This window comes from Ascaphus truei, chromosome 5 (genome assembly GCF_040206685.1).
Source record: "Ascaphus truei isolate aAscTru1 chromosome 5, aAscTru1.hap1, whole genome shotgun sequence".
Taxonomy (NCBI): domain Eukaryota; kingdom Metazoa; phylum Chordata; class Amphibia; order Anura; family Ascaphidae; genus Ascaphus; species Ascaphus truei.
This window is the reverse complement of record NC_134487.1, coordinates 66,672,130-66,697,373: the sequence shown is the minus strand read 5'-3', so window position 1 is coordinate 66,697,373 and position 25,244 is coordinate 66,672,130. Positions and strand designations below refer to the sequence as shown.

General features: G+C 40.7%; 1 protein-coding gene across 1 annotated transcript in view; it reads left to right on the top strand.

The window, feature by feature from the left end:
• The window catches only part of CFTR (CF transmembrane conductance regulator), a 203,266-nt gene that overhangs the window by 53,608 nt on the left and 124,414 nt on the right, over positions 1–25,244 (top strand). The window contains exons 3-7 of the mRNA XM_075599966.1: positions 4,103–4,214; positions 11,171–11,386; positions 11,499–11,588; positions 19,578–19,741; positions 24,701–24,826. Coding sequence (XP_075456081.1) covers positions 4,103–4,214; positions 11,171–11,386; positions 11,499–11,588; positions 19,578–19,741; positions 24,701–24,826 — 708 coding nt within the window. The remainder of the gene's footprint in view (positions 1–4,102; positions 4,215–11,170; positions 11,387–11,498; positions 11,589–19,577; positions 19,742–24,700; positions 24,827–25,244) is intronic.

Here is a 25,244-nt window from a genome sequence, read left to right as displayed (position 1 = left end):
CACGTCACGGTAATCCCATTTCGGTAGGTCCTACACTGCCAATATTATACTGCATTATGTATTTCTTCCTCTGCACATAGATACGAGAAACCAGAATATTGCAGCTAAGAGCCATGGGGTTTGTGACACATATACGGTGCCGGAAGGCACTCTATGCAGGGGAAGTAATACATAAGAAAGTATAAAGTTGGTTGTGTAGGACCTACTGAAATGGGATTACCAGAACGTAGTTGTAGGCTTAAAATATTTTGGATAAAGTGTTGAACTAAATGTCCCATATTTATGAAGAAAGAATATAGATAAAATACATAGTAATGTACTGCTGCTGCGTCACATACTTTTTTGGTTGATACATAGCAACTTAATTCTGCGCTAACACTATTAACAGACTTTTTAGGGTTTATGCAAGTGGATCTTGGCAGATGATTTTGACGCACTTTCTACTCTTTTTTGGGGGGCAAACAAAACCATTATTTGTTAGTACATATATTAATAATTGATATTTACTAAAACTAGTTATAAATATATAATTCTGTTTTAAGTAAAAATGTATCAGTCAGGTATTCAGCATGATGCACTGCATCAATTATTTCAAACAACGATTTACGCATCCTATGCCTTCATAAAATAGAAAAAACAAGGGGTCTGGGGCTCACAAAATAGGCAAAATACAAGTAAGTAAATAATCCGTGGAGAGTACTTAACTTAAAGGGGTGCACGCAGAGGAGCCTGGATCAACATTCCAGCTCAGACAAGGTATGTACTGGAGTACAGGAATCCACAGCACACACTATGCTGCTTTAAAATGTAGAAAAACTTTATTCCATCTGACATAGAAAAAGATTAAAAACAGGCAACGTTTCAGACCGAAGCTTGACAAAGGACCATTTGTTTTGTTTTTTACATTTTATTGAAGCATAGTGTGTGCTGTGGATTCCTTCTACTACATACGAAGCCTTCGTGCAGACAATGCAAACTTTACATACTGCGTTTTAGCGCCAAGATGGTGACACATGAAAAATGATCTTAGTACATAAGCTCCATGGCGTTTAACCAATCCTGTAAGAGCAAGCAACAATGTGTTTCTATCAAGTATTACTAACGAGATGTTAACACAATTTACGGTCTGTTACAGTTAGATATATAAAACAAATATCTGGTTCTCAAGCCTTTCCTCAGGGAGTACCAGCCACCCCAAGTATTACAACTAACCAATGCATTCCCACACGGGTAAATGCACCGAATTTATATATGAGTAGGGTATTGGCTGGCTGTACAAAAACCTGTCCTGGCTCGTGGTCCTGAGGAGAAGTTTGAGAATTGTTTATCCATAACAATTCCACATTACCACTGTAGACCAACTCCATCACTGATTTAACAATGCCATGTCTCCATGCCACTAAAGGGTTAATTTCAGATTATACCGTGTCTAAAAAAACCTGTTTTAAACAACCGAGATTTTTAAATAGGAAACGGATAGATAGTACTAATTTGAAGTCCTTATTTCCTAACACTTCACTGTATCTCGGCTGTATCGCAATTTAATCCTTCTGGTCCTTCCACTCATTTTTCATTAAATATAGTAGTGTTTCTCGTTAGTATTTTAGTACATTTGGATAAGTTGCTTAGTATGTACAGTAACTCTGGTAAAGACCAACAGTGACATTGCACTTCTGCACCAGTCTTGGAGATAACAGCTGCATAAAATCTGAAACTCTAGGTCACCGACTGCAGTGGCCCCACCTTCCCTCTTGCCAACTACTGGACCTGTATAAGGTCCTCTGAAAGTAATCATCTTACATATTAGCCATCTGCTGACCCAAGGCCTGCTATTTTATGTGTCACCCAACCCCCTGTAATTACTAGATGTAAGAGCATCAATCCTAAAAGAAAACATATTTGGGGGTAATCTGCTGGCTGCTATGTGGGAGAAATAACATTACACCAGCTGTATCAAAGAAACTGGTCCAGTAGAATACTATGGGGTAATTTGCTTTGATAAATATTGAGTCATTTCATTGCCTCCTTTTTGCAGCTGGGAGATTTTGACACATGGCCTCTTTTGTTACTTTTCTAAATGTAACTGAGTAACACTTCTATTTAAATTGTAAAATCCCATTACAAAGATATTTTATAGATTTTCATGGAGCCAAATCACTGGAAAAAACGGGTTATCCTCATCATCAGTATAAGCGACTGCCACAGGAATTACACTCGCAATCAAGTCCAACCTGTGTCACCATTATCCCATGCGGGGTCCCAGATACTAAGAATCTTTCTATGCAGTTACAGCATAAAGAGAAGTTTTATGTTGTGCTATATTTACATAAGAAAATAATATGAACTTGCGCTCATCCTGTTATGTATAATTTAGATAGAGGGGCTAAGATCCTGCATGCACACCGCTGGATGCATCCAGCTATAAAAACCATATTGGATCAGCACTCAAAGTATAGATAACAAAATGACGAACTCACGTTTTTCATTTGTTGTCACCAAGTTTCTTCTTTAATCTGTCAAAAATCAGCAACAATACAAAAAATATAAAAGAACACACAAGGGAAGGTAAGTCAGCTATGTCTGCTCCATTTATATTATATTTATGTAGCCAGGTACCCCCTGGGCTACTAATTTCCCTGCCTAACACATAAGTCCTGGTACCAGAGAAGGCAGTGTTAGGGTTAAATCTATGCCCTGCTGCAGTAAACAGCTCCCTAGAGTGACAGGTGGGTGTGTCTAAAGCCTAGGTACTGCCCATACCGGGGCTAAGACCTGGGACCCTCCCCTGGTAACAAAAAGGGGCTGCAGCCCAATTCAGTGTTCTCTGTTTCTCTCACTCCTAAGTGAGAGAGGTGTGTTCTATCCTCTCCCCTAGGGGGAGTGGGAAGTATTCTGTGCTGGACCAGGGACCTGGTTTCAGCCCTTCCCTCCTGCAGGGGAGTGGAAGCAACTACCCCATACTCCACCAGGGAGTGTGGGAGACAAGTAGAGACTTCTGGTTCCTCAAGCTGCTGGGGTTGACTCCAGGGACCAATGAGAAAAACATGTATGCTATAGGATGTGTTCGCAATAAAGGCCACCGTTATGTTTTACTCCTGTCTGAGACTGCAGTCTTTATGGGGAGGGAAAGAGGTTTTCCAGCAGGGACCGCACCTAGCTTTGATAGGCCCTGTTGGAATGGAGGCGCTGCACTGAAGATAAGAGCTACAAATTTGAAAGCCTGTCCTGTCTATCCCCAACTAACACCGACAGACACTCAGAATCCTGTAAGCCTAACAGGTGAGCATCACTACACAGGTAACCAGAACCACATCTCCCTTAGGGTGGGGAAAGGGGTTACATTTACATTAAGCACCTACACTACCAGAATTCTTTAACAAAAATATATTTTTTGCATTGATGTAAATAATAATGCATTTGTAAAAATGCAGTAACTTTTAATGACCATTTTCTGTCATTGAACAAATTTCTGAAAAGCAGGTGGCAACCGCCACCATGTTTTTGTAAATAAACAACTTTACCTGGTCATTCCTAGAAAAGAAACAACAACAGTAAAAAAAATAATGTCTATTGTTTAATAAAAATGCTAAGATATTTTGTACTTAGAGACTAAGTTACTTCAAGAATGTAAAAAAAAAAAGTTCTGATTATGATTTGTTTCTGCATTGTTAGATAAGATGTTGCCATCAACAAGTCATCTTTGTCTGCATTGTTACAAGTTAGAATAGTTTGCCTTTGTTTTTGCTTGCTAGGGACTGGAGCGACTCCAAAACCTTTATTTGCCTATTATTTGTGCATTGGTCTTAAGAACTCTGGCAGGTTTTTTGAAAACATACAATGTGACCTTTACATGAATTAACTCCCTGCCGTGTGATATATGGTTAGGTATTTAAATCTGCCAAATATGTGAATGAACTGATGCTGAACTTGCATTATGAAGGCGATAAAGAGTGAACCTCAGTTGTATTCTAACATTGCTTTTATTAGCATCTTTATTTGAATTCGCACAGTTTCCTTGGAAATACCTGAGTTGGTGTAACAATGTTATAAGTGTAAACTTTGCACATGTAATGATCTTGTTTTTTTTTGTGGTTTCTTTTAGGGAATGGGACAGAGAACTGGCAACATCAAAGACAAACCCTAAATTAATTAACGCACTGAAACGATGTTTTTTTTGGAAGTTTCTTTTCTACGGTATCCTATTATATTTAGGGGTAAGATATATCTGCTTACATTTTTTTACAAGTGTAGTGGTCCTAATGTATTTTTATGCTCAAGTTATTGCGAATATACTATAGTACTATACTATTATTTGAAGGCAAATATATTATATATTTATAAAATATTATTAGGAGCCAAGTTGTGATAAGTTGCCTAAAGTTCCAGCTGTCTTATTGGTTCTAGAAAAAGCGCAAATGTGTTTGTTGTTGTGTGTAACCTTTTTAATACCTTCGTTGCTTTGCAATTCACTGCTTACCCCTTTGATAGAGAATAGTTAAATTAACTAACATAGTAGTTCTTCTGCAGGCCATATACATGAAGGAGAGCTGTGCGGTTTTGTAAGTAAAATTAAAGTACACTTTCTTTTTATCTCTGAAAAACTTAAAAGTCATAAAAAAATAGAATCAGACGTAAAATATACGGGCTACGTAAAAAAAACTCTCAAGAAGGTCTAAACCCTTCATTTTTTATTTGACTGTTTTTGTGCAAAATGTAAGTATATTAATAAACACATGTCTTTCATATGACATAGATCACTAGTTGCTGTGTATTTACGGAGGCCCGACAGTGAAAGAATTAGGACCAAAAAATCCAATGTAGTCACTATTCAAATGGATTAAACGGTAGGTCAGATAGGACAAACAAACATATAACAAACAAAAAACAACCAAATAGAGGCAAAATTATTATTCAATGGAAGAGAAGAAAGAGAGAAGGACTAATAGTGCATTAAGTTTCAAATAAACTGTATAGCAAACATACTGTACAATGGTCTCACTCACACTCTTGCAGTCCTTTTAGGCAATGGTATGAGATATCCGGCTAGATGATGAAGCTAATTCTGTTAGCGAAACTAGTAGTATTGTGGACCTTGTAGTTCAGGCTTTTGGAAAGGTATCCAGCTGATACTGAGAAGGCGCACTGTGTGATGTTATCAGTGACACGTATGCGCAGACTGCACAGCGAGACGCTGGGAGAAGTTGAGGACGTTATGCACACCTGTGGGAGAACACAGACCGGAGCTGATACCGTGAGGGGTCATGTCTGCAGCTCAACCAAAGTCCCGTTACACACTCGTCACTACGCCGGATATCTTATACCATTGCCTAAAAGTACTGGAAGAGTGTGAGTGAGACCATTGTATGTTTGCAGTACACTTTAGTTGAAACTTAATAAACTATTGGTCCTCTCTTTCTTCTCTTCCCCTTTATTATTTTTTGTCTCTCATTGATTGTTTTTTGTTTGTTATATGTTTGTTTGTCCTGTTTTTCTTCCCTTTTAGGCATTTGAGTAGTGCACTATATTAGACTTTTTTGGACTTCTGTATGCTTTTGTGGAAGGTATTTTATAGTGCGGCACCAGATGTGCTGTAATTCATTACTGTTGCTGCATTGTAACAAATATTTTGTATTTATTCACTTTATTGTTCAGTTATACTATATATGTTTAATATTTATTTTGGTAGGGAAGCACTACAGAGTAGTTTACAGTAGTTTCACATAGTGAAAGAATTAGGAGCTTTGTGAATAAAACTCGTAGTCGAAATCAATTTAACATACTTTTCAAGCCTTTTACAAATTTCAATACAATTGACTAGGTCACTAGAAGTTTCCTAGGGCAGGCACACACCTTGACCTGCACCGTGTTAAAGAGGTGGACGTCAGATATCAAATACGAGATACATCTCGTAACGTGCCAGAACTGTGGGGACAAATTCAAAAACGGCAAGTAGCATTTGATTTAGAAAGAAGGTACAGTACTCGAAAATACACTATTCAAATTAAAGAAAACAACATTCAGATATCATTTTGATATTGGGCATTTTGCTGTACTGTACTGCTCATGTACGTATTTAAACCGCAATATTTTGTATGCTAATTAAGTGCATTTACCTGTGTGCAAGTGCATTGGTTATTCATACAACCTGGGGTGGTCCCTGAGGAGAGGTTTAAACACGTGGGTGTCCCAATGAGGATCACTGAATGTTATGAGGGACGGCACTGTGTGGCTCTCACGGGAGACCAGGACAAACACACCAGGGATCAATCCGCCAGACAGAACGACAGAGTTAATAAAATGCATTTATTGGAAAATGGCACCCACAGCTGTTCAGTCAATAAAACATACACTCCCAACTGGGGTAACTGGGGAGCACCCTACAGGCCTAGGTGAGGGCGGCCTATGTTAGGAAGTTTCCCCCACTCTGTGTCTAGCAGGCACTGCTATCAGAGACCACAACAGGTACAATAGGAACCCAGGACCTCTTGATCCTATGACTGGAACTACTGCCTGGAACTGGAGCTGGGACTGGAACTAACTGGGGCCAACCTCCCCACCTTCTATATCTCATGGCACATCATGGATGCACATAGGGATGGTTAATGGCAAGTGCCTCCAATGTTGCTTGGCTCCATGATTGGTGGGTTAACTTCAACATAAGTTTTGTTACATGAAAAGAGTTACATGAAAAGGGTTACATGAAACCAGCAACATTGCCCCCTGAACACAAAGTTAACCCCTGGTCACTGAAGCGCTGGAACTAGGCTACACAACACATAGATATATTATTGACTGGTAGGTGTAATGGCGGGCTTAACCTTTATTGAAAGCAGCCAAATCGACCCCTACCGTCACAGTGGTATACTGTGAATGTTATACTTTATTGCACGTTTCATAGGGGAGATCGCGCTCACCACTTCATAGGATTAGTTAACGGGATCTGAATGCAATAGGAGGGCACTCGTGTTCCGTGCGCGTCACCGTGGTAACGTCATGGCCACGTGATCGCCGAGGAGGCTGAAAAGGTTAAGAACCACTGAAATAGCATTTTCTTCTCAGGAACCTTTGACGTTCAAATTTAGATTAGGTAAAAACTTCTTCCTACTCCTTCATGATCGATTTGCATCCTTTTCCCTTGTGTTCTTATGTGAACATTTAAAGGGGATTGTTCAAAAAGTTCAGTGGCAGACTAGGTCAGGTCAGATTACGCAGAAATAAAGAAGCTGATGTACTGTACTTGGTGCTCCTACTATTTTCAGCACTGTTTTGGTTAAATGAAGATTTTTTTCTTGAATTTATTTTGCAATGTTTTATTTTAACATTTGAGTCAGTACCTTGAATGTCTCAATCAGTATATACTGTACACAGAATGCTATTTCATAGTATTGCGTAATAAAAATGATGCCAATTAAACAAGCAAGTTCTTTGTTACGTGGATAGCTCTAATTGTGGTTAAACAAATGCAACAGGTGTATGGCTGTCATTTCGGTAACTTGTAAGCAAATCTTGTTTAAGGAAATACCAAGATTTAAAGAAGTCGATAACACATTGTTGCATATAACCTCTGTAGCCCTCTTTCCCAATTACAATGAATAATACACAAACGGGTATATATAACTGATTTACTAACATACGCACATACAACACAATACAATAACACCCCACACTATATCCCCACACCGGTGCGGTTTCCCAAAAGTACTGAGGGCACCTAAACACCCTATGTCCGTAAGGCAGTCCCACCCAAAGTGTATGTGGAGTAGTGCTACCCCTGTGTGTGGTCGTTGGTGCACGTTGGTACCTCTCCTAGTCTCAGGCCAGGGTATATTGGAGATGCTGAATCGGCAGGGCCGCAACGTGATCCCACGACGCAGGGTCTGCCAATCCCCTCTCTCCTCACTGTTGTATCTGCCTCTTGAGGGTGCTCTAGCAGGAGTGTCTCCCTTAATGTCTCTGAAGTAGCCCGGGGTCTGGTCCCAGACCGCAGGCCGCAGCTCACAGCGGGGCATCTGGTTACTAATGTACCAATGCTGTGAGCTAAGGGGAAGCGTCCCTATCTGGGGACCTTCCCTGCAGTACACACACAAGCTGCAAGACGCTCAGGGGCCTAACTGGGGTCTGGGAGAATATCTGGACTACTCCGGGAGCCACTGGCACTCGGACACTACCTACTCCCTTAGCTGCCTCCGTCGGACTGGCGTGCTATTCCGTTTCGTGCCAAACCCTTTCTCTCTGCATGTAGTCCCTTGCGGAGCCATCTTCCAAGATGGCAGCCGAAACTCAGGGTCACTGCGCATGCGCACCTCATTCTGTTGCGCATGCGCAATCACAAAATGGCAGCTGCAACTCTCTGCACCTTCTGCGCATGCGCACGGCTGCAATTGCACATGCAGAGATTCAATATGGCGGCCCCCGTTTGCTGGGTACGCCGCGGAACTCCGGCGCTCTGACCACCGCAGCCATCTCCCTCCCCGGCACTGGAAGTAAGGGGTGACCCAGCTACACCTCGAAAGCAAAAAAGTAATTGAGTTATATTTAATATCAATAATTTCAGATTAAAGTCCCATGTACAGTTTTTCCTGTTAGTGGTAGATGTGGACAAAATTTCCTGCAGCAAACGACACTATAGAAACCACATGCATATTTACATTTGCTACATATGGTTCTCCATAATTGAGGTATATACTGTACACTACATGTACAGTATCTATATTTTTTTTATTGAGGGAAGCAACATTTTTACTAACTCCGGGAAAATTAATTTTAATTATTAATAGTAATTTTTTTTAAATAGATCATTTTATTTTCTAAAAACGTTTAAACCATACATTTGCAAATACAGAAAACGAATGTTATGCAATACAGGCCTCTGCTGTAGCATTAGCATCTCCTGATATATTGCAGCACTTTAGAGCTTTAGCAGACGCTGGTGTATTGGATGCATCTTAGTGAAGTAGCCAGGGATACTGGTGTTTTCTGCAGAGTAAGCATTAGTCATCATTGGAAAATCATGAGAGACACTGATTGTAATGATATGATCACTGACATAATCAGTAGATGATAATATCGTAAGGAGTGAAGGGAGAAGGAGTGGCTCAGGGAGTAAAGGCACTGACTGGCACTGAGCTTGACACTAAGGAACCTGGTTCAACTCCCAGTGTCGGCTTCTAGTGACTTTTGGCAAGTCACTTTATCTCCCTGTGCCTCAGGCACCAAACACATGGATTGTAAACTCACATGTCCCTGCAAAACTAGTTGCTGTAAAACTAGCAGTGCTGTACAAGAACCTGCTATTATTATTATAGGTAAATAGGTACAATTGGGGAAAATACAGTGACCAGGTTCACAAGACCTGATAAATCACCTTTCAGCATTTAGTGAAAGCTGTATATACACAACAAACAGAGAAGCTTATATAATGGTCATATTTATATACTGGGTTTAACAAATGCTTTGTAAATACCAGGAAACATATTAGAAGCCCGGGTAATGCTCTGGGTGTTGCAGAAACTGCAGTGTTTGTCCTCAAAAGGTCAACCTTTTGCCTCTTTTTTTTTTTTTTTAACAATTTAGATATTTTTGTGCTTAATAGTTCGGTAGAAATGACCTTTTTAAGCATTAATTAAGGCAGAATTATGAATTCTTTAGAAACTAAACTTAACCCTTTTGTAGCCTTATGAACCATTTCTCTGCGACGCATTTGGTAAATTGCTGGCTCTCAGGCAGTGGTGGGTTCATTTAGAATGTTATCTAATAGGCTTCATTTCTTTCAGTGTAATGGTAAGATGCCAATCATATTATTATCATCAAGAGTATTTTATTGTTATATAGCACTAGCACAAAGAGTCTACACTACAGGTTTGCCAGAGACAAGAGACTTACTGGAAGTTACAAAAAGCATTCATTCTCGAACCTAACCTTAATTATCTAACCTATTTCCCCTTGGTTTTAAGGAAGGACACTCTTCCTTCCATTTTCTCCTTAATTACCTTTATGTGAATGGTGGTAATGAAATATGTTCTAATCAGTCCTGTTATACAGTTATATAGTGGCATTCATAAAAAGTGGAATGAGGGAAATACCATTTATACTTTTTTATTATTAAGTGTTTACTACTAATTGGGGCTGTATCATAAAGCAAAGTGACAGAAGAAATGGTTGCAGTAAGTATTCAACAGTAACATACAGTAGGCGAAAAAAAGTAGAGTAGATATCATGGGATATCCATGATTGTCTAAATAAACTCGCTCTATATAGAATCCCTAATCATTCACCAACTAGTAACCTATATCCTAAAGGTGCCATTTTCTCAATATGGCATGCTTCATGCTTCAAGGGTTTATGGCGTTGAATTTCTGCATGGTAAACACAGGCAACGTTTTACTGTATAAAATGTATGCCAACTGTTTATAATAAAGACAGTTTGAACCAAGTGGCTTCACAGAATTCAGTATAATAAGATAGGCTGGCAAAGGAAAGTTGGAGCACCACTACAAACAGTGGAAAAAAGAGAGAGACTGCAAGAGAGTGTGTCCCATGAATAAAAATATATTTAATGGATCAAAGCATCAGCTGCAAAAACGAGCCCTCGGGCCCCACTAACACGTTTCGAGCGACACGCTCTTTATCAAGGTGCATAATGATCAACACTTACCAGGTATCTAATATTTGTGTATTTTCCCGCCATCTGTCCCCCTCCGTCCACTGCCTGTCCACGTCACGAATGACGCATGATGCGTGGCACGGGGAGGTGACGTCAGCGCCCTCAATGCACGTTTGCAAACAAAAAAAAAAACGTTATTAACAAAACACAATATTTATCTAATATATATAATAAAGACCGTTTGAACCAAGTGACTTCACAGAATTCAGCATAATAAGATAGCAACATGCGTCTCAACAACCTAAAGCACTTTATAGCTTTATCACACCATGATACACATGGTACAGTTACAGTAAGTAAAACAGCCAAGGAGGTGGCATAATCTATACATTTATTAAGTACAATGCAGTAATATGTGTACTGTAAATGACATGTTGGTTTTAGTTTTTCTTTTATGGAGTTTTTATGAATGAGACATTTCTAATGAAATGTAATAATATTATTTCAAACCTTTTAGTGCATTTAACTTGCAGTATTATTTTACATTATATTGCTTGTGTCTTTCAGGAAGTCACCAAAGCTGTTCAGCCACTTCTGCTTGGAAGAATTATAGCCTCTTATGACCCAGACAACTCTCATGAAAGATCGATTGCTTATTACCTTGCAATTGGGCTATGTCTTCTCTTTGTAGTGAGAATGCTGCTTTTACATCCTGCTATATTTGGTCTCCACCATATAGGAATGCAAATGAGAATAGCTATGTTTAGTTTAATTTATAAAAAGGTAAGAGGTTCCAACATTAACAATATTAAGAGTACATTGTTCATTTGTATTTGCATTATTGATATGGTTAGCAATAATTCGGTGCCAATGCTTTTTTGTTTGTGTATTGCAGACCCTAAAATTATCAAGCAAAGTTCTTGATAAAATAAGTATAGGGCAACTTGTGAGTCTTCTTTCAAACAATCTCAATAAATTCGATGAGGTAAGCTGTGAATTTTCAATCAAATTGTTTATTGAAGGATTAGTAGCCTAAACTAAATGGAAATTAATTGAAAAGTGAATGTAGTAACCACTGTCTGAGATCAAATTAAAAAGACAATATCAGTTTTCAGTCTAATGAGAAAGTGTGAAACAGGGAAGTGTGAAACAGTGTTTACTACATCTTTTTCCATTTTTTGTTGGAACGTGTATACTATAAAATTAAAAGTCACAGCTGTACAAGTTTAAGCAGACTTCTGTAAGTTATTGGCTCTGTTTGTTCATTGTAATCAATTATACCACTTAAGTGTGAACAAGCTGCAACATGAGGATTGTATATTTAACTGAACAAAATGAAATAGAAGTTGATTTTTTTTTAGTTATTTGTTGTTCATGTTTACAATGGACATCAGAGATAATTGAGGTATCAATGTGCTGCAGTTGAGGAAAATAGCACCAAATATATCAAAGAAAAATAATTTTGTAGCTTTCAACAAAGGAACACACCTTCTGTAGCATGAATTAAAAAACAAAAAGATTATGATACAGAGCAGCACTTAAAGTTTGCTGCTTCTGCAATATGGTGGCCTAAATAGCTAACGATTTAAAAAATCTTAAGAATGTGTAGGCCCTTGCTGTCATTTTGCAATTCATTAATCAGTTTTCCTTTTGCGTAGACATGGGAAAAAAATGGACCAGCTTCCTCTGGTAATAACCTCTTACAACCATAGAACTTACCCTGCAACGTACATTAAGGCAAGAACGAGTTTTGGCAATGTAGCTGCTGTCCGTGGTGCTAGTCATGTTTTATTCACAGACTTCCACTTGTAACCAGAACATACTAGGTTGTCCCTCAAAATAGTTTGTAGTCCATTAGGTGCATACGGTATATTCAGTCTCTCTTGTATCAGTAAAATTGGAGAATTCAAATGTGATGACTATTAGAGAACTAAATGGCATATTTTCAAGTTGCTATAAATGTATGCGCCTCATTTTTTATTAAAAGGCAATGATAAATAGTATATAATTCAGAGTAACCCTGAACCGTCTTATCAAAATGAAAGAATAAAATGACTGTGTTCGATAAACCATACATAAATATACTATATGTAAATAAGTGAAATACCTAAATACCTCAGCAATATGATTTGAATAAATCACACTATCATTATTGTCCTAGTTTGACAGCATATTAATCTTTTTTAAAAGGTGTAGCTTTACTTATTTGGTCCAAAACATCTTATTTGAAAATGTATAGTAATGTAAACTATAATTTGAAAGATTCTTATTCAAATGCCCACAGTGCATTCAACATGTTTAAGTCCAGGATCTAGTAAAGTATGGCAAAGGCTCGATCATTTGTACTAACTTCCTCTGAGACCGAGAATTTGTCATTGACAGTACATTCAACTGTATAAATGGAAACCTGACACCAGCATGTTGTTTCCTGAGAGCACAGAGAGTACGAACCGGACCTTATTCGACAGCACTCCATCCATTTGCCCTTAAAATGTAGCTTTCTCATTGCTAGATTGGGAGAATGGGAATGGATTGTACATCGCTGGTCAAGGAGCTGTATAGCTAAGTGGCCATCTTGAAGGCATGCCTCCCAAAAATCCGTGTGATGTGATTTTAATTGGCTAACAAAATGTTACATTGACAAGCCTTCAGGATCTAACATTCCCATTTGAATGTTATTTTAATTTTTTTAATGTACAGTAACAGCAAATACTGTACAAGAGAGCCTTATAACGCTAACATTTAATAGTTTGATTTTGTAGCCATAATTGCGCCTGTGTCAGAAACCAAAGGTATGACTAGGACACGGATAATTTTCTCTGGCTCTCTAGAATTTGATTTTAAAACACTTCTTGAAGCAAGAAGGTGAGCTCTTGAAAAAGACTAATGTCACATTATAAACAAACAACTGATGTGTTGAAGTATTACCTTGTATGTATTTGGTTGGACTTATACAATACCTAACATTGTCAATAACACCTTTGAAACTCCATAAAGTCATAAAAGTGCCTCTCAGAGATTATGGAAGCTATTCATTAAACAGTGATAGGGCCGATCAGGACACTAAAGCACGGAAACTTCCATTGAAGGTTTACGGGGGTAAGTCATTAAACTCTGACAAAACCCCGATCAGCACTATTGCAGTTTAATGAATAACCCCCATTGTGTTACATTTTATGGTCTGGCTCATTTTAAGTCATGGAACACGGTGATGCTGTTTACAACACGTTCACTATTCCAGACTACATTATTGTGATTTATGAAGTCATTACGGTTCTTGTTACTTTGTTTGTTATGTAATGGATTGTGGGAATCATTTGTTCTGCATTTTATTCTACATTTATGATGTGCCTGTTGTCTTGGAGATCTTAACCCTGGAAGTGATTGTTTCACCATCTCGCCTACTTCATTCTTTTCCTCCTGCTGATTGTTGGCAAGCAGTACTAGGCCTGTAATATGGGTGTGTCGATGGTTACACCTTCATGGTGTTATCCATGATAAAGGTTGCTAATCTTTCCCTCTGTTTCCTTCTGCTCATCAAGGAACTCCAATACATGGTCATCCTTTCTTGCCTGTGTTTAAAGTTGGTGTTCATTCAGTTAATACATACTTTATAGATATTCAGTAATTATTTGAGTTGAACAGATTTGCTCTTGGTGGCGAAACCTTTCAATTGACCAACAAGACAGCTCTCTACAGATGAAATTGATAGTTTACAGAGCTTTCAAAACCTCACAGATCTCTTCTTCATGTCGCAACAAGGTTCAATAAACCCATTTGTAGCGTACTTTAAATTGCTATATTTAGATAAATCCCTCTTCTGTAAATCATTATCGAATCATTGCATAAAAGACAACCACATAATACAACGTGGAATACTCTTTCATGCACAAAAATAAATATATAAAAAATTTATGCACCAAAAAAAGCAAGATAAAAATCCAAAAGTCAATATACAGTATGACTCCCGCAGTCATGTGACCGTGATGATTGCAGCCCAGGAGATTTAACAATGCAGGGGGTCTGATCGAGAAGAATTGATCTCCGTAGCATGAGCATGGCAGGCACTGTCCCCGGCGCCACAGCCGTGTGCATCATTAAGCTCTCATAGACATGGGACATGATGTCCTGCTTCAACTGGGATGCTAAGTTTTCAACACCAAACCCTGACAAGTAGATATAAATCTGTCTGTGTGCCAGCAGGATTTGCTGGCAGTTTACCCGGACATTGTGGTAGGAAATTGCTACACTGCTGATATTAGACTATTCCCACACATTAGGAGATACTATATAAGGCTCAGGTGATATAAGGACTCAGATGGTTAAATACCTTTACTTTAGAAAACCACAGACAAAAGGAATTACAACGCATGGAATACACTACTATGTTGTCACGTCCATGGGAAATCATGTTCTGTACAGACTGGGTGTCGAGACCACAGATGACCACATGAGGATTGAGGATACCAACTTTTCTGCCCTGTGACTGCCTGTGGTCAGTGATGGTTGACTTTTGAGCAGTTCTATGCATCCAGGGATTCGTCACTGTAGCTTGTGGATTGTGTTAATGATTGTGCTTATAATTGAATTTGATAGTTTGTGTATACTGTTTTTTCACACCTTTGTATGTTATCTAGATTTCTCCCTGCCTTTTTAGTCACATTCACTTTACTTTTGTAGACACTGAGGCTTGGCTAGTACGTATATGAGCTTACCTGTAGTAACAAACGCTCTGCCTGCATCGTGATTTTTTGTCAAGCTGTTGTTTGGCAACCACACTGCTTTTCCGTGACCCTGTGATCAGGGCCGCAGACAGATTCCCCATGGCTCAGGACTAGAGTTACGACTGGGTTCCCTCCCTTCCCATGTTGGCGGTCTTGCGAGCCCCTCATTTCACACCTTGCGAACCCCCTCCTCTATTTCTTTCCTCTTCTTATGTATTTACCTCCCCTCCATCTCACTCTTACCCCTCTCTTCCTCACTCACTTCCCCCCATTACCACCTCTCTCCTCTACTCCATCAATTACTCCACTCTCACTCAATCCCGCTCCCTCAATCTCCCCTCCTCATACTCATTCCCCAACCCAAAAAAACATACGAAGAACTCCCACTCCCCAAATACATGCAAAAGCCCCACTCCCCAAAAACATGCAAAAGCCCCACTCCCCAAATACATACATAGCCCCCCACCACCCAAATACATACAAAACCCCCACCCCCCAAATATATACAAGCCGCCCAAATACATACATGCCCCCCAAATACATACAACCCCCCAGACCCCTAAATAGATTACCCCCCCCCCCAAATACATATAAAACACTGACCTACTGTACATTGGGAATGGTCTCAGGCCTCTGGGTGGGGCCGGCTGCCGGTCCTCTCATTGCTCCCTGGACCTCAGCTCTCCACAGCTGTGGATTTCCCTCACTGACACTGTCCCACACCGAGCATGTGATGCCGGCGCGTGCCAGGCCTCTCTCTTTTGACAGTATGCGCCGACGTCAGAGGCTCGGCGTGGGACAGTCTTTGTGAGGGAGACCCACAGCTGAGGAGAGCCTGGCGGCAATGAAAGGACTGGCAGCCAGGCAAAGAAGTTGGGCCCGACTTCCAACGCTGGATTTTAAATGGTGAGGTACAGAGCTTACAAAGATACTACCTTATTTAGAGCTTTAAAATGTAAATAAATAAATAGAAACATCTAAGATTATACTAAAGGTATAATCTCAAAATCAGCATTTAAGCCGAAAGGGGTAAGCGTCTTTAATTTATGAACACAAAACATTTCCCGTTTACTTAAATTTAATCCCCTATCTCTACCTCTCCATTGTTGCTGCACCAACTCAATCCCGATAAAAGTAAAACCGGTGGGATCTGAGTTAGAGAGAGGATGTGGGGAGGAGCCTCCCTCCTGACGAAGTGTCTTTTGCTACGAAACGCTACAATTTTGTGACCATTTCTGGTCTGCACTATCTCTCTCTTTATACCTTGAGGTACATTCACTCCTATATACGCTGGAGTACACCAGTGTCGTCGCCTGTACACCCTGGGGATCCAACAGCCGTTATTGCAGTAAAGATGCACACAACAGCCAGTGGTTATAACTGCTTTATTACCCCCTATCTCTTGTAGGTGAGCATACATATGGGCCAAGCTCCAGTCCATAATCCCACATTTCTATATACAGTACAGTGTACACTATTACTAATTTTTTCCTTCTGAGTTGATCCTGCTCCTTCTGGATTTTGGAGGAGATTCTATGTAAATATAATACACATTTTATTTTTTTCAACCCACCTGTGATGTGTTGCGTCATCTTTTACCTGGATCTCTGGATTTGAGTAAAGTATTTTTATACAGTGTGTGTGTGTGTGTGTGTATACATATATATATATATGAGAAAGGGACAAAAAGAAGCGCCAGCTCCATGGCATAATATTGTATGTAAAAGTTGACAATTTATTAAAATAGAGAGTGGCCGCCAGGACATGCACTCACTTCAATGGATAAAAAAACATTCATTGGAGACAATCTGTATGCCGTGGAAGACTGCAGGAGGTAGGAGCCAGATAATATGGTATGAGAGTATACAGTTGGTAAGCAGTAGATACTTATAAGTAGCTGGGAAATGGTCAGAGCATCCCTTCTACATCAACAGATGGATGCTCTGACCCTTTTCCAGCTACTAATAAGTATCTACTGCTTACCAACTGTATACTCTCATACCATATTATCTGGCTCCTACCTCCTGCAGTCTTCCACGGCATATAGATTGTCTCCAATTAATGTTTTTTTATCCATTGAAGTGAGTGCATGTCCTGGCGGCCACTCTCTATTTTAATAAATTGTCAACTTTTACATACAATATTATGCCAAGGAGCTGGCGCTTCTTTTTGTCTTTTTCTCATAGATTCCCTTGATCTGGCTAGATCAATCAAGAAGCTGCCTACTCCATACTGTGACTGACTATTACTTCTGCATCTGGACTTTTTTCTGTCATTAGTGTATCCATCATTTGGACTGGTTTGTTCTTTATTTCACGTAAATGGTTTAAATATTTATTTTATATTTAACTAATTAATGTACATTTATAACTTAGTACTGTTATTCTAGTTTTCATCTGTACATTCACAATTCACTATATTCACCATTACAGTATATTGAACTTATATATCACACTGATAGTGCTACTCTGTTTTATATATATATACATTTATTAATGTTATGGTGGGTAAAAAAGTGACAAAAATTCTCCACAGTATAGCATATAGCAACTGTAAATATTCATGTATATTCATTTGCATGTCTTAGACAGGTCTGCAACCCTGTCTTTCACCATTATCGCCCAACACACAGCACTTCCACTGCAGCAAGGGATTCTGGGAAATGACATGCAAATGAGCACACAGAGCCACCTTTTATCTCAAGCTCACATTACATGAACAACCCTTAGCCAATGCACGCTGCTTTAAACACAGCTTTTAAGCAAGGACTTGGGAATCGCAAAGTTACTTGAGATAAAAGGTGGCACTGTGTGCTCATTTGCATGTCATTTCCCAGAATCCCTTGCTGCAGTGGAAGTGCTGTGTAATAATGGTGAAAGACAGGGTTGCAATCCACATGACTTGGTGAGTGTCTCCCGTTCCTGTGGCTTAATTATTTTGTCTACGACCTTAGACCAGAACACCGCTCATAGCCTGATTTTTATTTTCTAATTGTGCTGGACTTTCTTTTTAACATACAGTTCTTCATTTTGATGATGAGTACTGGTTTTTAATTTGAGAGTGTCTGGTTTGCATTCCACTTTTGAATACACTTCCATACAACACAAAGGCAGCAGTTACTGTCAAAACAAAAACAATGTTTCCTCTTGATCTGACCTTTGGTTTATCAACAACATTTTACAAAACATATGTCAGGTGCATGAAATCTGAACTAAAAGCTTATTTTAAGTCTTGTCCTGTCGTGTGAATTAGAATGGTGGAGGTGTGTATTCCTCAGTTGCCAATTTTGTGTAAATTGATGAAGATTTTGCAATTGTACTGTTTTTGTACATGCTAAAAAGAAAATTGCAATCTTTGATTTTTTTGGGGGGGGGGGCAGATTTCACAATTATTTATACTTTTGTTTTTTTTTGTTTTTTTAATTTTATTTAAAAACCAAGGTCTCATGACAAATGTGACCCTGCAAAAACTTGTGACCTTTTGTAAATTTTTCCGCATATTTTGTCTTAGCTAAGAGAACATTTTACAGCAAACTCAAAATAGTGAAAACTTTTCGCACATCCCTATCCAATAGGGTACAACATCACAGAAGCCTTACATTCTTTATTCATGTATGCAGAGTATTGATATATGTACAGTAACTTAGAAAAAAGGTGGATTTGGTGTAAAAATTAAATGTTTTGCATTTAATGTAATCAAAATGAAATGTATTTTTTTTTTTTTTTTAAATATCCGTGACAAATACATTTTCTGTATCTGGTTTAAAAAAATGATCTACGGAGATTCAGAACGACAAACCTCTAGACTGGAGTTTGCTATCTGTAAAAACTAAGTTTATAGAGTATGTGGAATTTAGATATACATTGCTGTGGCCTGAACGCAATTAGCACCCACATTTCAGTTTGCTCTGAAACACAAACCTTCTGTTGCTAATGTTGTTTCCTGGATGTTACATTCACAACTTTCTTTCATACTATTTAACACTTGCTTGCATACTGACTGCTGTATTCCAGTGTTGGCCAACTCCAGTTCACCAACAGCCCAGGTATTAGGGATATCCCTGCTTCAGCACAGGTGGCTCTGTCAGTGGCCCAGTCATTTTGACTGAGCCACTGATGGAGTCACCTGTGCTGAAGCAGGATATCCTTAAAACCTGACCTGTTGGTAACCCTTGAGGACTGGAGTTGGCCAACCCTACTGTATACTGTTCCATGGCTCTTTCAACCTGTGTTTCCTTGTTGGTTTTGCAGGGTCTGGCTCTTGCTCATTTTGTTTGGATTGCTCCACTGCAAGTGTTGCTATTGATGGGACTAATCTGGGACTTGCTGCAGGCCTCAGCATTTGGTGGTCTTGGTTTCCTTGTTATAATGGCCCTGTTCCAGGCATGGCTGGGACGCATGATGATGAAGTATAGGTAAAAAGTTATTCCATTGTCTTGTTTCATTTGTTGATTTTTCCAAGGAATGCTGGTTTTAAATGTTACAATATAGATGACCTGTGCCAAGAAAAACAGATTTCTCCTGGAAATTAACACATTCTATGACTGTATGTTCACTATGTTCTGATCTCATAGGCTAATTTTTCAGCGGTCCCCCTTGCCATCGGCACGAGGGGTCTCCTGACCGGGGGGCTGGCCTCCTCTGCTCTGGTCCGCCCCCACACCTCCCTCCCCTAACCAGGGGAGGGGCTACGGAGGGCCTATTTAAGGTCCTGATGGCGGGGAGCGCAGTCTGTTCGCTGCCTGCCAGCTATTAGGGTTGGAGGATAAAGGTTCGTTTTTATTTACCTTTTGTCTTACTTGTTTTATATCTTCAGCGTAAATGTATGGCGTGGTAAGAGTGCTCAAGCACAGGGCAAAATATCATAACTTATATCCAGACTGACAAAAGGAAGGGTGAATCCATAATCATATATAAATAGAAATGAGTATATCCATGAATAACTTCATGACAAATAGTCAGTGAAAACAGACGGTATGCAAGAAAAAGCACGGACCATCTATTTCATTGGGATAGTCAAATTCAATAGACACAATAGTACTCACAATCACCGACTTCCAGAGCTGGAAACGACGTGCAACTGCCGAAATTGAAGTCCAGACTGCAGAGAAGAGTAGTGTACAGCCAAAAAAAGGATCCATATAATGAAAAAATACTTTATTGGAAGGTCAAAAGCATAGAGGAGCACATCTCCAACGCGTTTCAAATATATTTTACTCCTTGATAAAGTACACGTATGAAACGCATAGGAGGTTTGCTCCTCTATGCTTTTGACCTTCCAATAAAGTATTTTTTCATAACATAGATCCCTCTCCTCTCCCTTTTTTTTGGCTGTGCACTACTCTTCTCTGTGGTCTTGTTTTACATCTTGCTTGTTTCTCTCACCCCTCCTACCCCGGTTCCCGTGGTTGCCCGCTCAGGGTGAGAGGTAGGCGCGGGGGGGAGCAGGGAGGTGGTGGTGGCAGCATGCAAGAGGAGAGGGAAAAGTGAGCTCGGGCGGCATGCTGAATGCATATCCTGGTGCTCCCCCCTCCTACCCCTGGTCCCCATGGTTGCCCACTTGGGCAGGAGGTAGGTGCGGGGTGGCAGCGTGCGAGCGTTCAGGGGCTCGGGCGCTGCCTCCTGGGGCATCCCCCTCCTGATCCCTGTGCTCCGGCAGGGGCGGGCTCGGGGCACTGAATGTGTGACTTGCACTCCCCGGCGGCGGCAGTCATGGCGTTTCCCAGTGCTGAGGCGAGCTTGGGACAGCTTGCTGAAGGGGCATGTGGTTGGGGCTGGTTGGAAGCTAGTCTGCAGGTGGGGGCGGTTCAATGCCGCGCGCAGCGTGGTTGGCTCACAAATGGAGCGGTGCCGTCTCCCGACCACTCGTCCTCGCGTGCGATCGATGCGCATTAGTAACACAGCGGGAGGCAAATGTATTATGCTCCCCAGCCCTTCCCCCTCCTACCCCGGTCCCCATGGTTGCCCGCTTAGAGTGGGAGATAGGCACAGGGGGAGCGGGGAGGCCACGGTGGGGGAGTGTCTCTCGCAGCTTCAGCACGGCTCCAGGCTCCCTGATCCCCGTCCTTACCTCTCTGCAGGAGCCGGCTAGCGAGCTTCCAGATTGTGCGGGGGCGTCTCCAGTGCCATGAGGCTGCGACCTCTCCGGCGCCAGGGAATGTGCTCTGCCGCGCATGTCCTCCGCTGCGCGCGTGGCCAAGTTATGCACAAACATTATCATAGACACAATACAGAAAAGCCAGTTTACTGGTAGTTCCGTAAATGTACACTCTGTTTATGGTAGTTTGGCTAAATTAAAAGGGCTTGTTGTTTGCCTGGAGGCATAGGCTCCAGTTACGGTGCGAGACCAACATGCTGCTGAAGCGGGTGTGATATGGGTTTTGCTTCTAATTACAGCAGAGTCGGTAGTGAGAGTGCACCTAGTCAACCCAGGTATTTGTGGGGGATTTGGATGTGGTGGGTAAATATACATTCCGTTTTTATGGTATTTTGTGCTAAATTAAATGGGCATGTTGTTGGTCCTGCAAGTGAATGTGCCGGCTTGCATGTGTAAAACATACATTCCGCTGATGCGTTTGCAGAGTGGGTTCTGCTTCTAATTAAGGCGGATTGAGCGGTGAAAGTACCCGGTAGTCAGTCCATGTGGTTGTGGGGAATTTGGGTTGGTGCGTAAACGTACATTCCGCTTCTATTGTAGTTTGTGCTGCATTGATTGGGTTTGTTGTGTGACTGAAGTAAATGCTCCTGTGTGCATTAATCATTGAATCCAACTATTGGATTGGCAATTCATTTACCGAACTAGTTATCTGTTCATTTAAGAACTATGGATCTGGTTTTAGAGCAAGCATTGGCCTAGTTCTTAACAAATGTAGTTACGTTATGCATTGAAAAAAAAAAAACAGGTACGCCATGACACTTACATGCCTTTATTCTTGACCGTTGCAAGAACACATATACAGTAAGGTAATTTGGATGCTCTGGATGGGACACAGGGGCTTATGCAGAGAGGTACTTACAGGAAAGGATTAAATCCGCCACAGGATTGGCAATTAATTTTTTCCTATGCAGGGTACTCCGGTAGCGCGGTGTGCAGGAAATTGCTAAGTAGGCGAGTTTGACTTGGCGTGAAACTCGCCATTTAGTGGCGCGCTGTATTTGCCCACAATACAGCCAACTTTTGTTGGCGGGCAAAATTTCCCCTGAACGTGCCATTTAGTAGCTCCGATTGGCTCGTACATGCGCATCGGAGCTACTGGAATCGTGCGTGTTTCAGCATTGGCGAAATCACGCTTCTCGCCACACGTCTGGCGATTTTGAATTGGCCCGCCATGTTCTCGCCAGGACAAGCTTTTCGCCTGCGTATTTTCGCCAAAAGATGGCGCTATTTCCATTCTCTATCCTCTCTGCATAAGCCTGACAGTCATTACTAAGCATGTCATATAAGTGCTCACAAGGCTTATACATCGAAGGACGATAGGCATGTACAGTATATTATGAGGCAGGTTGTATTTCAGGAACCACGCAGCACAGGGGCCACCCCAGTGGGTGATTTGACTGTTAGCTATTTTAATGGTATTTTATAAAAAAAGTCCTTATGCGCAGGGTTTTTCCTGTTCACCTGAATTCATCTTTACAGAAGGTGGGGAAGGCCCGTGCGGCAATCTCATAAAGTCATGGTCGCCGGGATAATAAGGCTACTGATGTTCTGCACACTAGCAAGTGCTACACTAGCAATGGTGCTAGCTGAACAATTTAGTCTTCTCCAAGCCGAAGCGTTAAACCACGAAGAGGACTGGCTGAACGGCAGCTAAACACATTGTTCCGGAACAAGCGGTGTCAAGGTAGCGGACAAGGTCGCGGGTGGTGGAAGAACAAGACGGCCGTGCGGGGGCTGGGAAATCAGACACACGGATTTCGACGCTTGTTCAGGGGGTTTACTCAGGGCAGACGGGGTCCACATGTCGAATATCGGGATAGACCTTTTTAACAACAGTTTTGCAGAAGGGCTGGGGAGGGGTCCTGGTGAGTTTGGCAGTACGAGCCTAGTTTCAGGGGGTGGCGGGGTTAAATAGGGCCGTTGGTGGTGGCTTTTGGGAGGTAGGTGCTTGGTCTTGCCAGACTGGGAGCTTGGCTGTTTGAGCCCGGGGGGGTACGAGTGGGCAGGGTCATTTTGACATGACTTTTAGAGCCTGCTCACGAAGGGGACAGTGCTTCAAAGGCTGGCTGACCTCCCCCCCCTCCTGGCAAATGAGCACTCTGGCAGGGAGTGTCAATTACACCATTAGGTATTTGTTATAAATAAATAACCGCGGCCTTTTAAACCTCCAGTTCTGGTTTCCTGTCGTTATTTGTATGTTACACGTGGGTTCGGGGTGGTGGTGGGGGGGGAGGGGGAGGGGGGGGGGAAACCTCGCAGCCTCCCTGGTCATGGTACCAGTTTGCTTTAGGACTCAATTCTAAAGAATCTAGGAGTCCTAGATACAGTGTGGTGAAAATCATACTTTGATGAATCTGGTTTATTTATTTATTTTTTATTTATCAAATGTTTTACCAGGAAGTAATACACTGAGAGCTACCTCTCATTTTCAAGTATGTCCTGGGCACAGAGTTATGATGACAGGTACAGGGTTACAAATACATAGTTACATTAAGTGAACAACGTTATACATTATATACAAGACATTGTATACACAGTACGAAATAATATGTTATAAGCGTATGTAACAGTTGCAGACCAGATTAGTCCTGTGTATTTGTTCATGGTTAGCTTGTTATTTATATATTTTTTTTGTGCAAATATAAGACCTAAGAGAAAGGTCTGAAGATTTTTTTTTAATGGTAATAGGATCTAGGGGGTTGTGTATCAAGGCAAAAGTGATGCAAGAAAATCCTATTACCAGTACAGAACTTTCAATTCAATTTTTGTTTCCCCTATCTCATGCAGTTTTGTACCACTTGCTTTAATACATGGTACCCCATAAATGTAAGGATTAGTGGAAGTTTACACATATACATTGGTAATATTTCCCAGACAAATAAAAAACAAATTCTGCAGAGTTTGCAGAGACCCAACTACATTTCTATCTTCTTAGAAAAGCAGCCAGTAAAAACGTGTAGTATTTACCATTCCAGTTGGTGATTTGGCTGTACGGTTCTCATTCCATTTGTGCTCCTAGTCTTCCTCTTAGGGCCTTTGTCATTGACCTCCACTGGGAGTGTTCGGCCAATAATGTGCGAGCGGCTGCTTTGGAGCATATTGAATAAGGCCCTCAGTGTAAAACCATTTAGAAAATGAAAACTGTTGTCATGCCATTTATACCTATCCATCATATGAAAATGTAACCTGGCTGGGTGTATGTATTTATATTCTACAGAGACAGGAGGGCAGGAAAGATCAACGAGAGACTTGTAATTACATCTGAAATTATTGAGAACATACAATCAGTAAAGGCCTATTGTTGGGAGGACGCAATGGAAAAAATAATTGAAACCATAAGACAGTAAGTCACTTTCTTTTTATATTGTCATTTTCTTTGATGTTCACTCAAAAATGGCCAAAGAACTGCCCCATACAAATCCAAGATCAATTTAAAATGCCCCTTTAAAATAGTCTTATGCGTAAAAGAAAATGCTGCTTATCCAAACTATTGCATTAAGCAGAGATATGAATATTTTATCTGTGTTTTCTTTAGCTTATTCAATTTCCTTAACGCTTTCTGGGCTGATGGGGGTTTGCAGTGTATTCTTTGTATGTGAACCCTTCCAGCATCAAAGGTTATTTTTATAATTGAAACATGGTCGGTCTTTAAGAACATGAAGAAAGTTGGTGTGGGACAGGTACAATAAGTATGACAAATGTGCACTTGGAACCTTCTTTGTAGTACAATTTGTGGGTTTAGTGCAATAAAATTGTTCTGT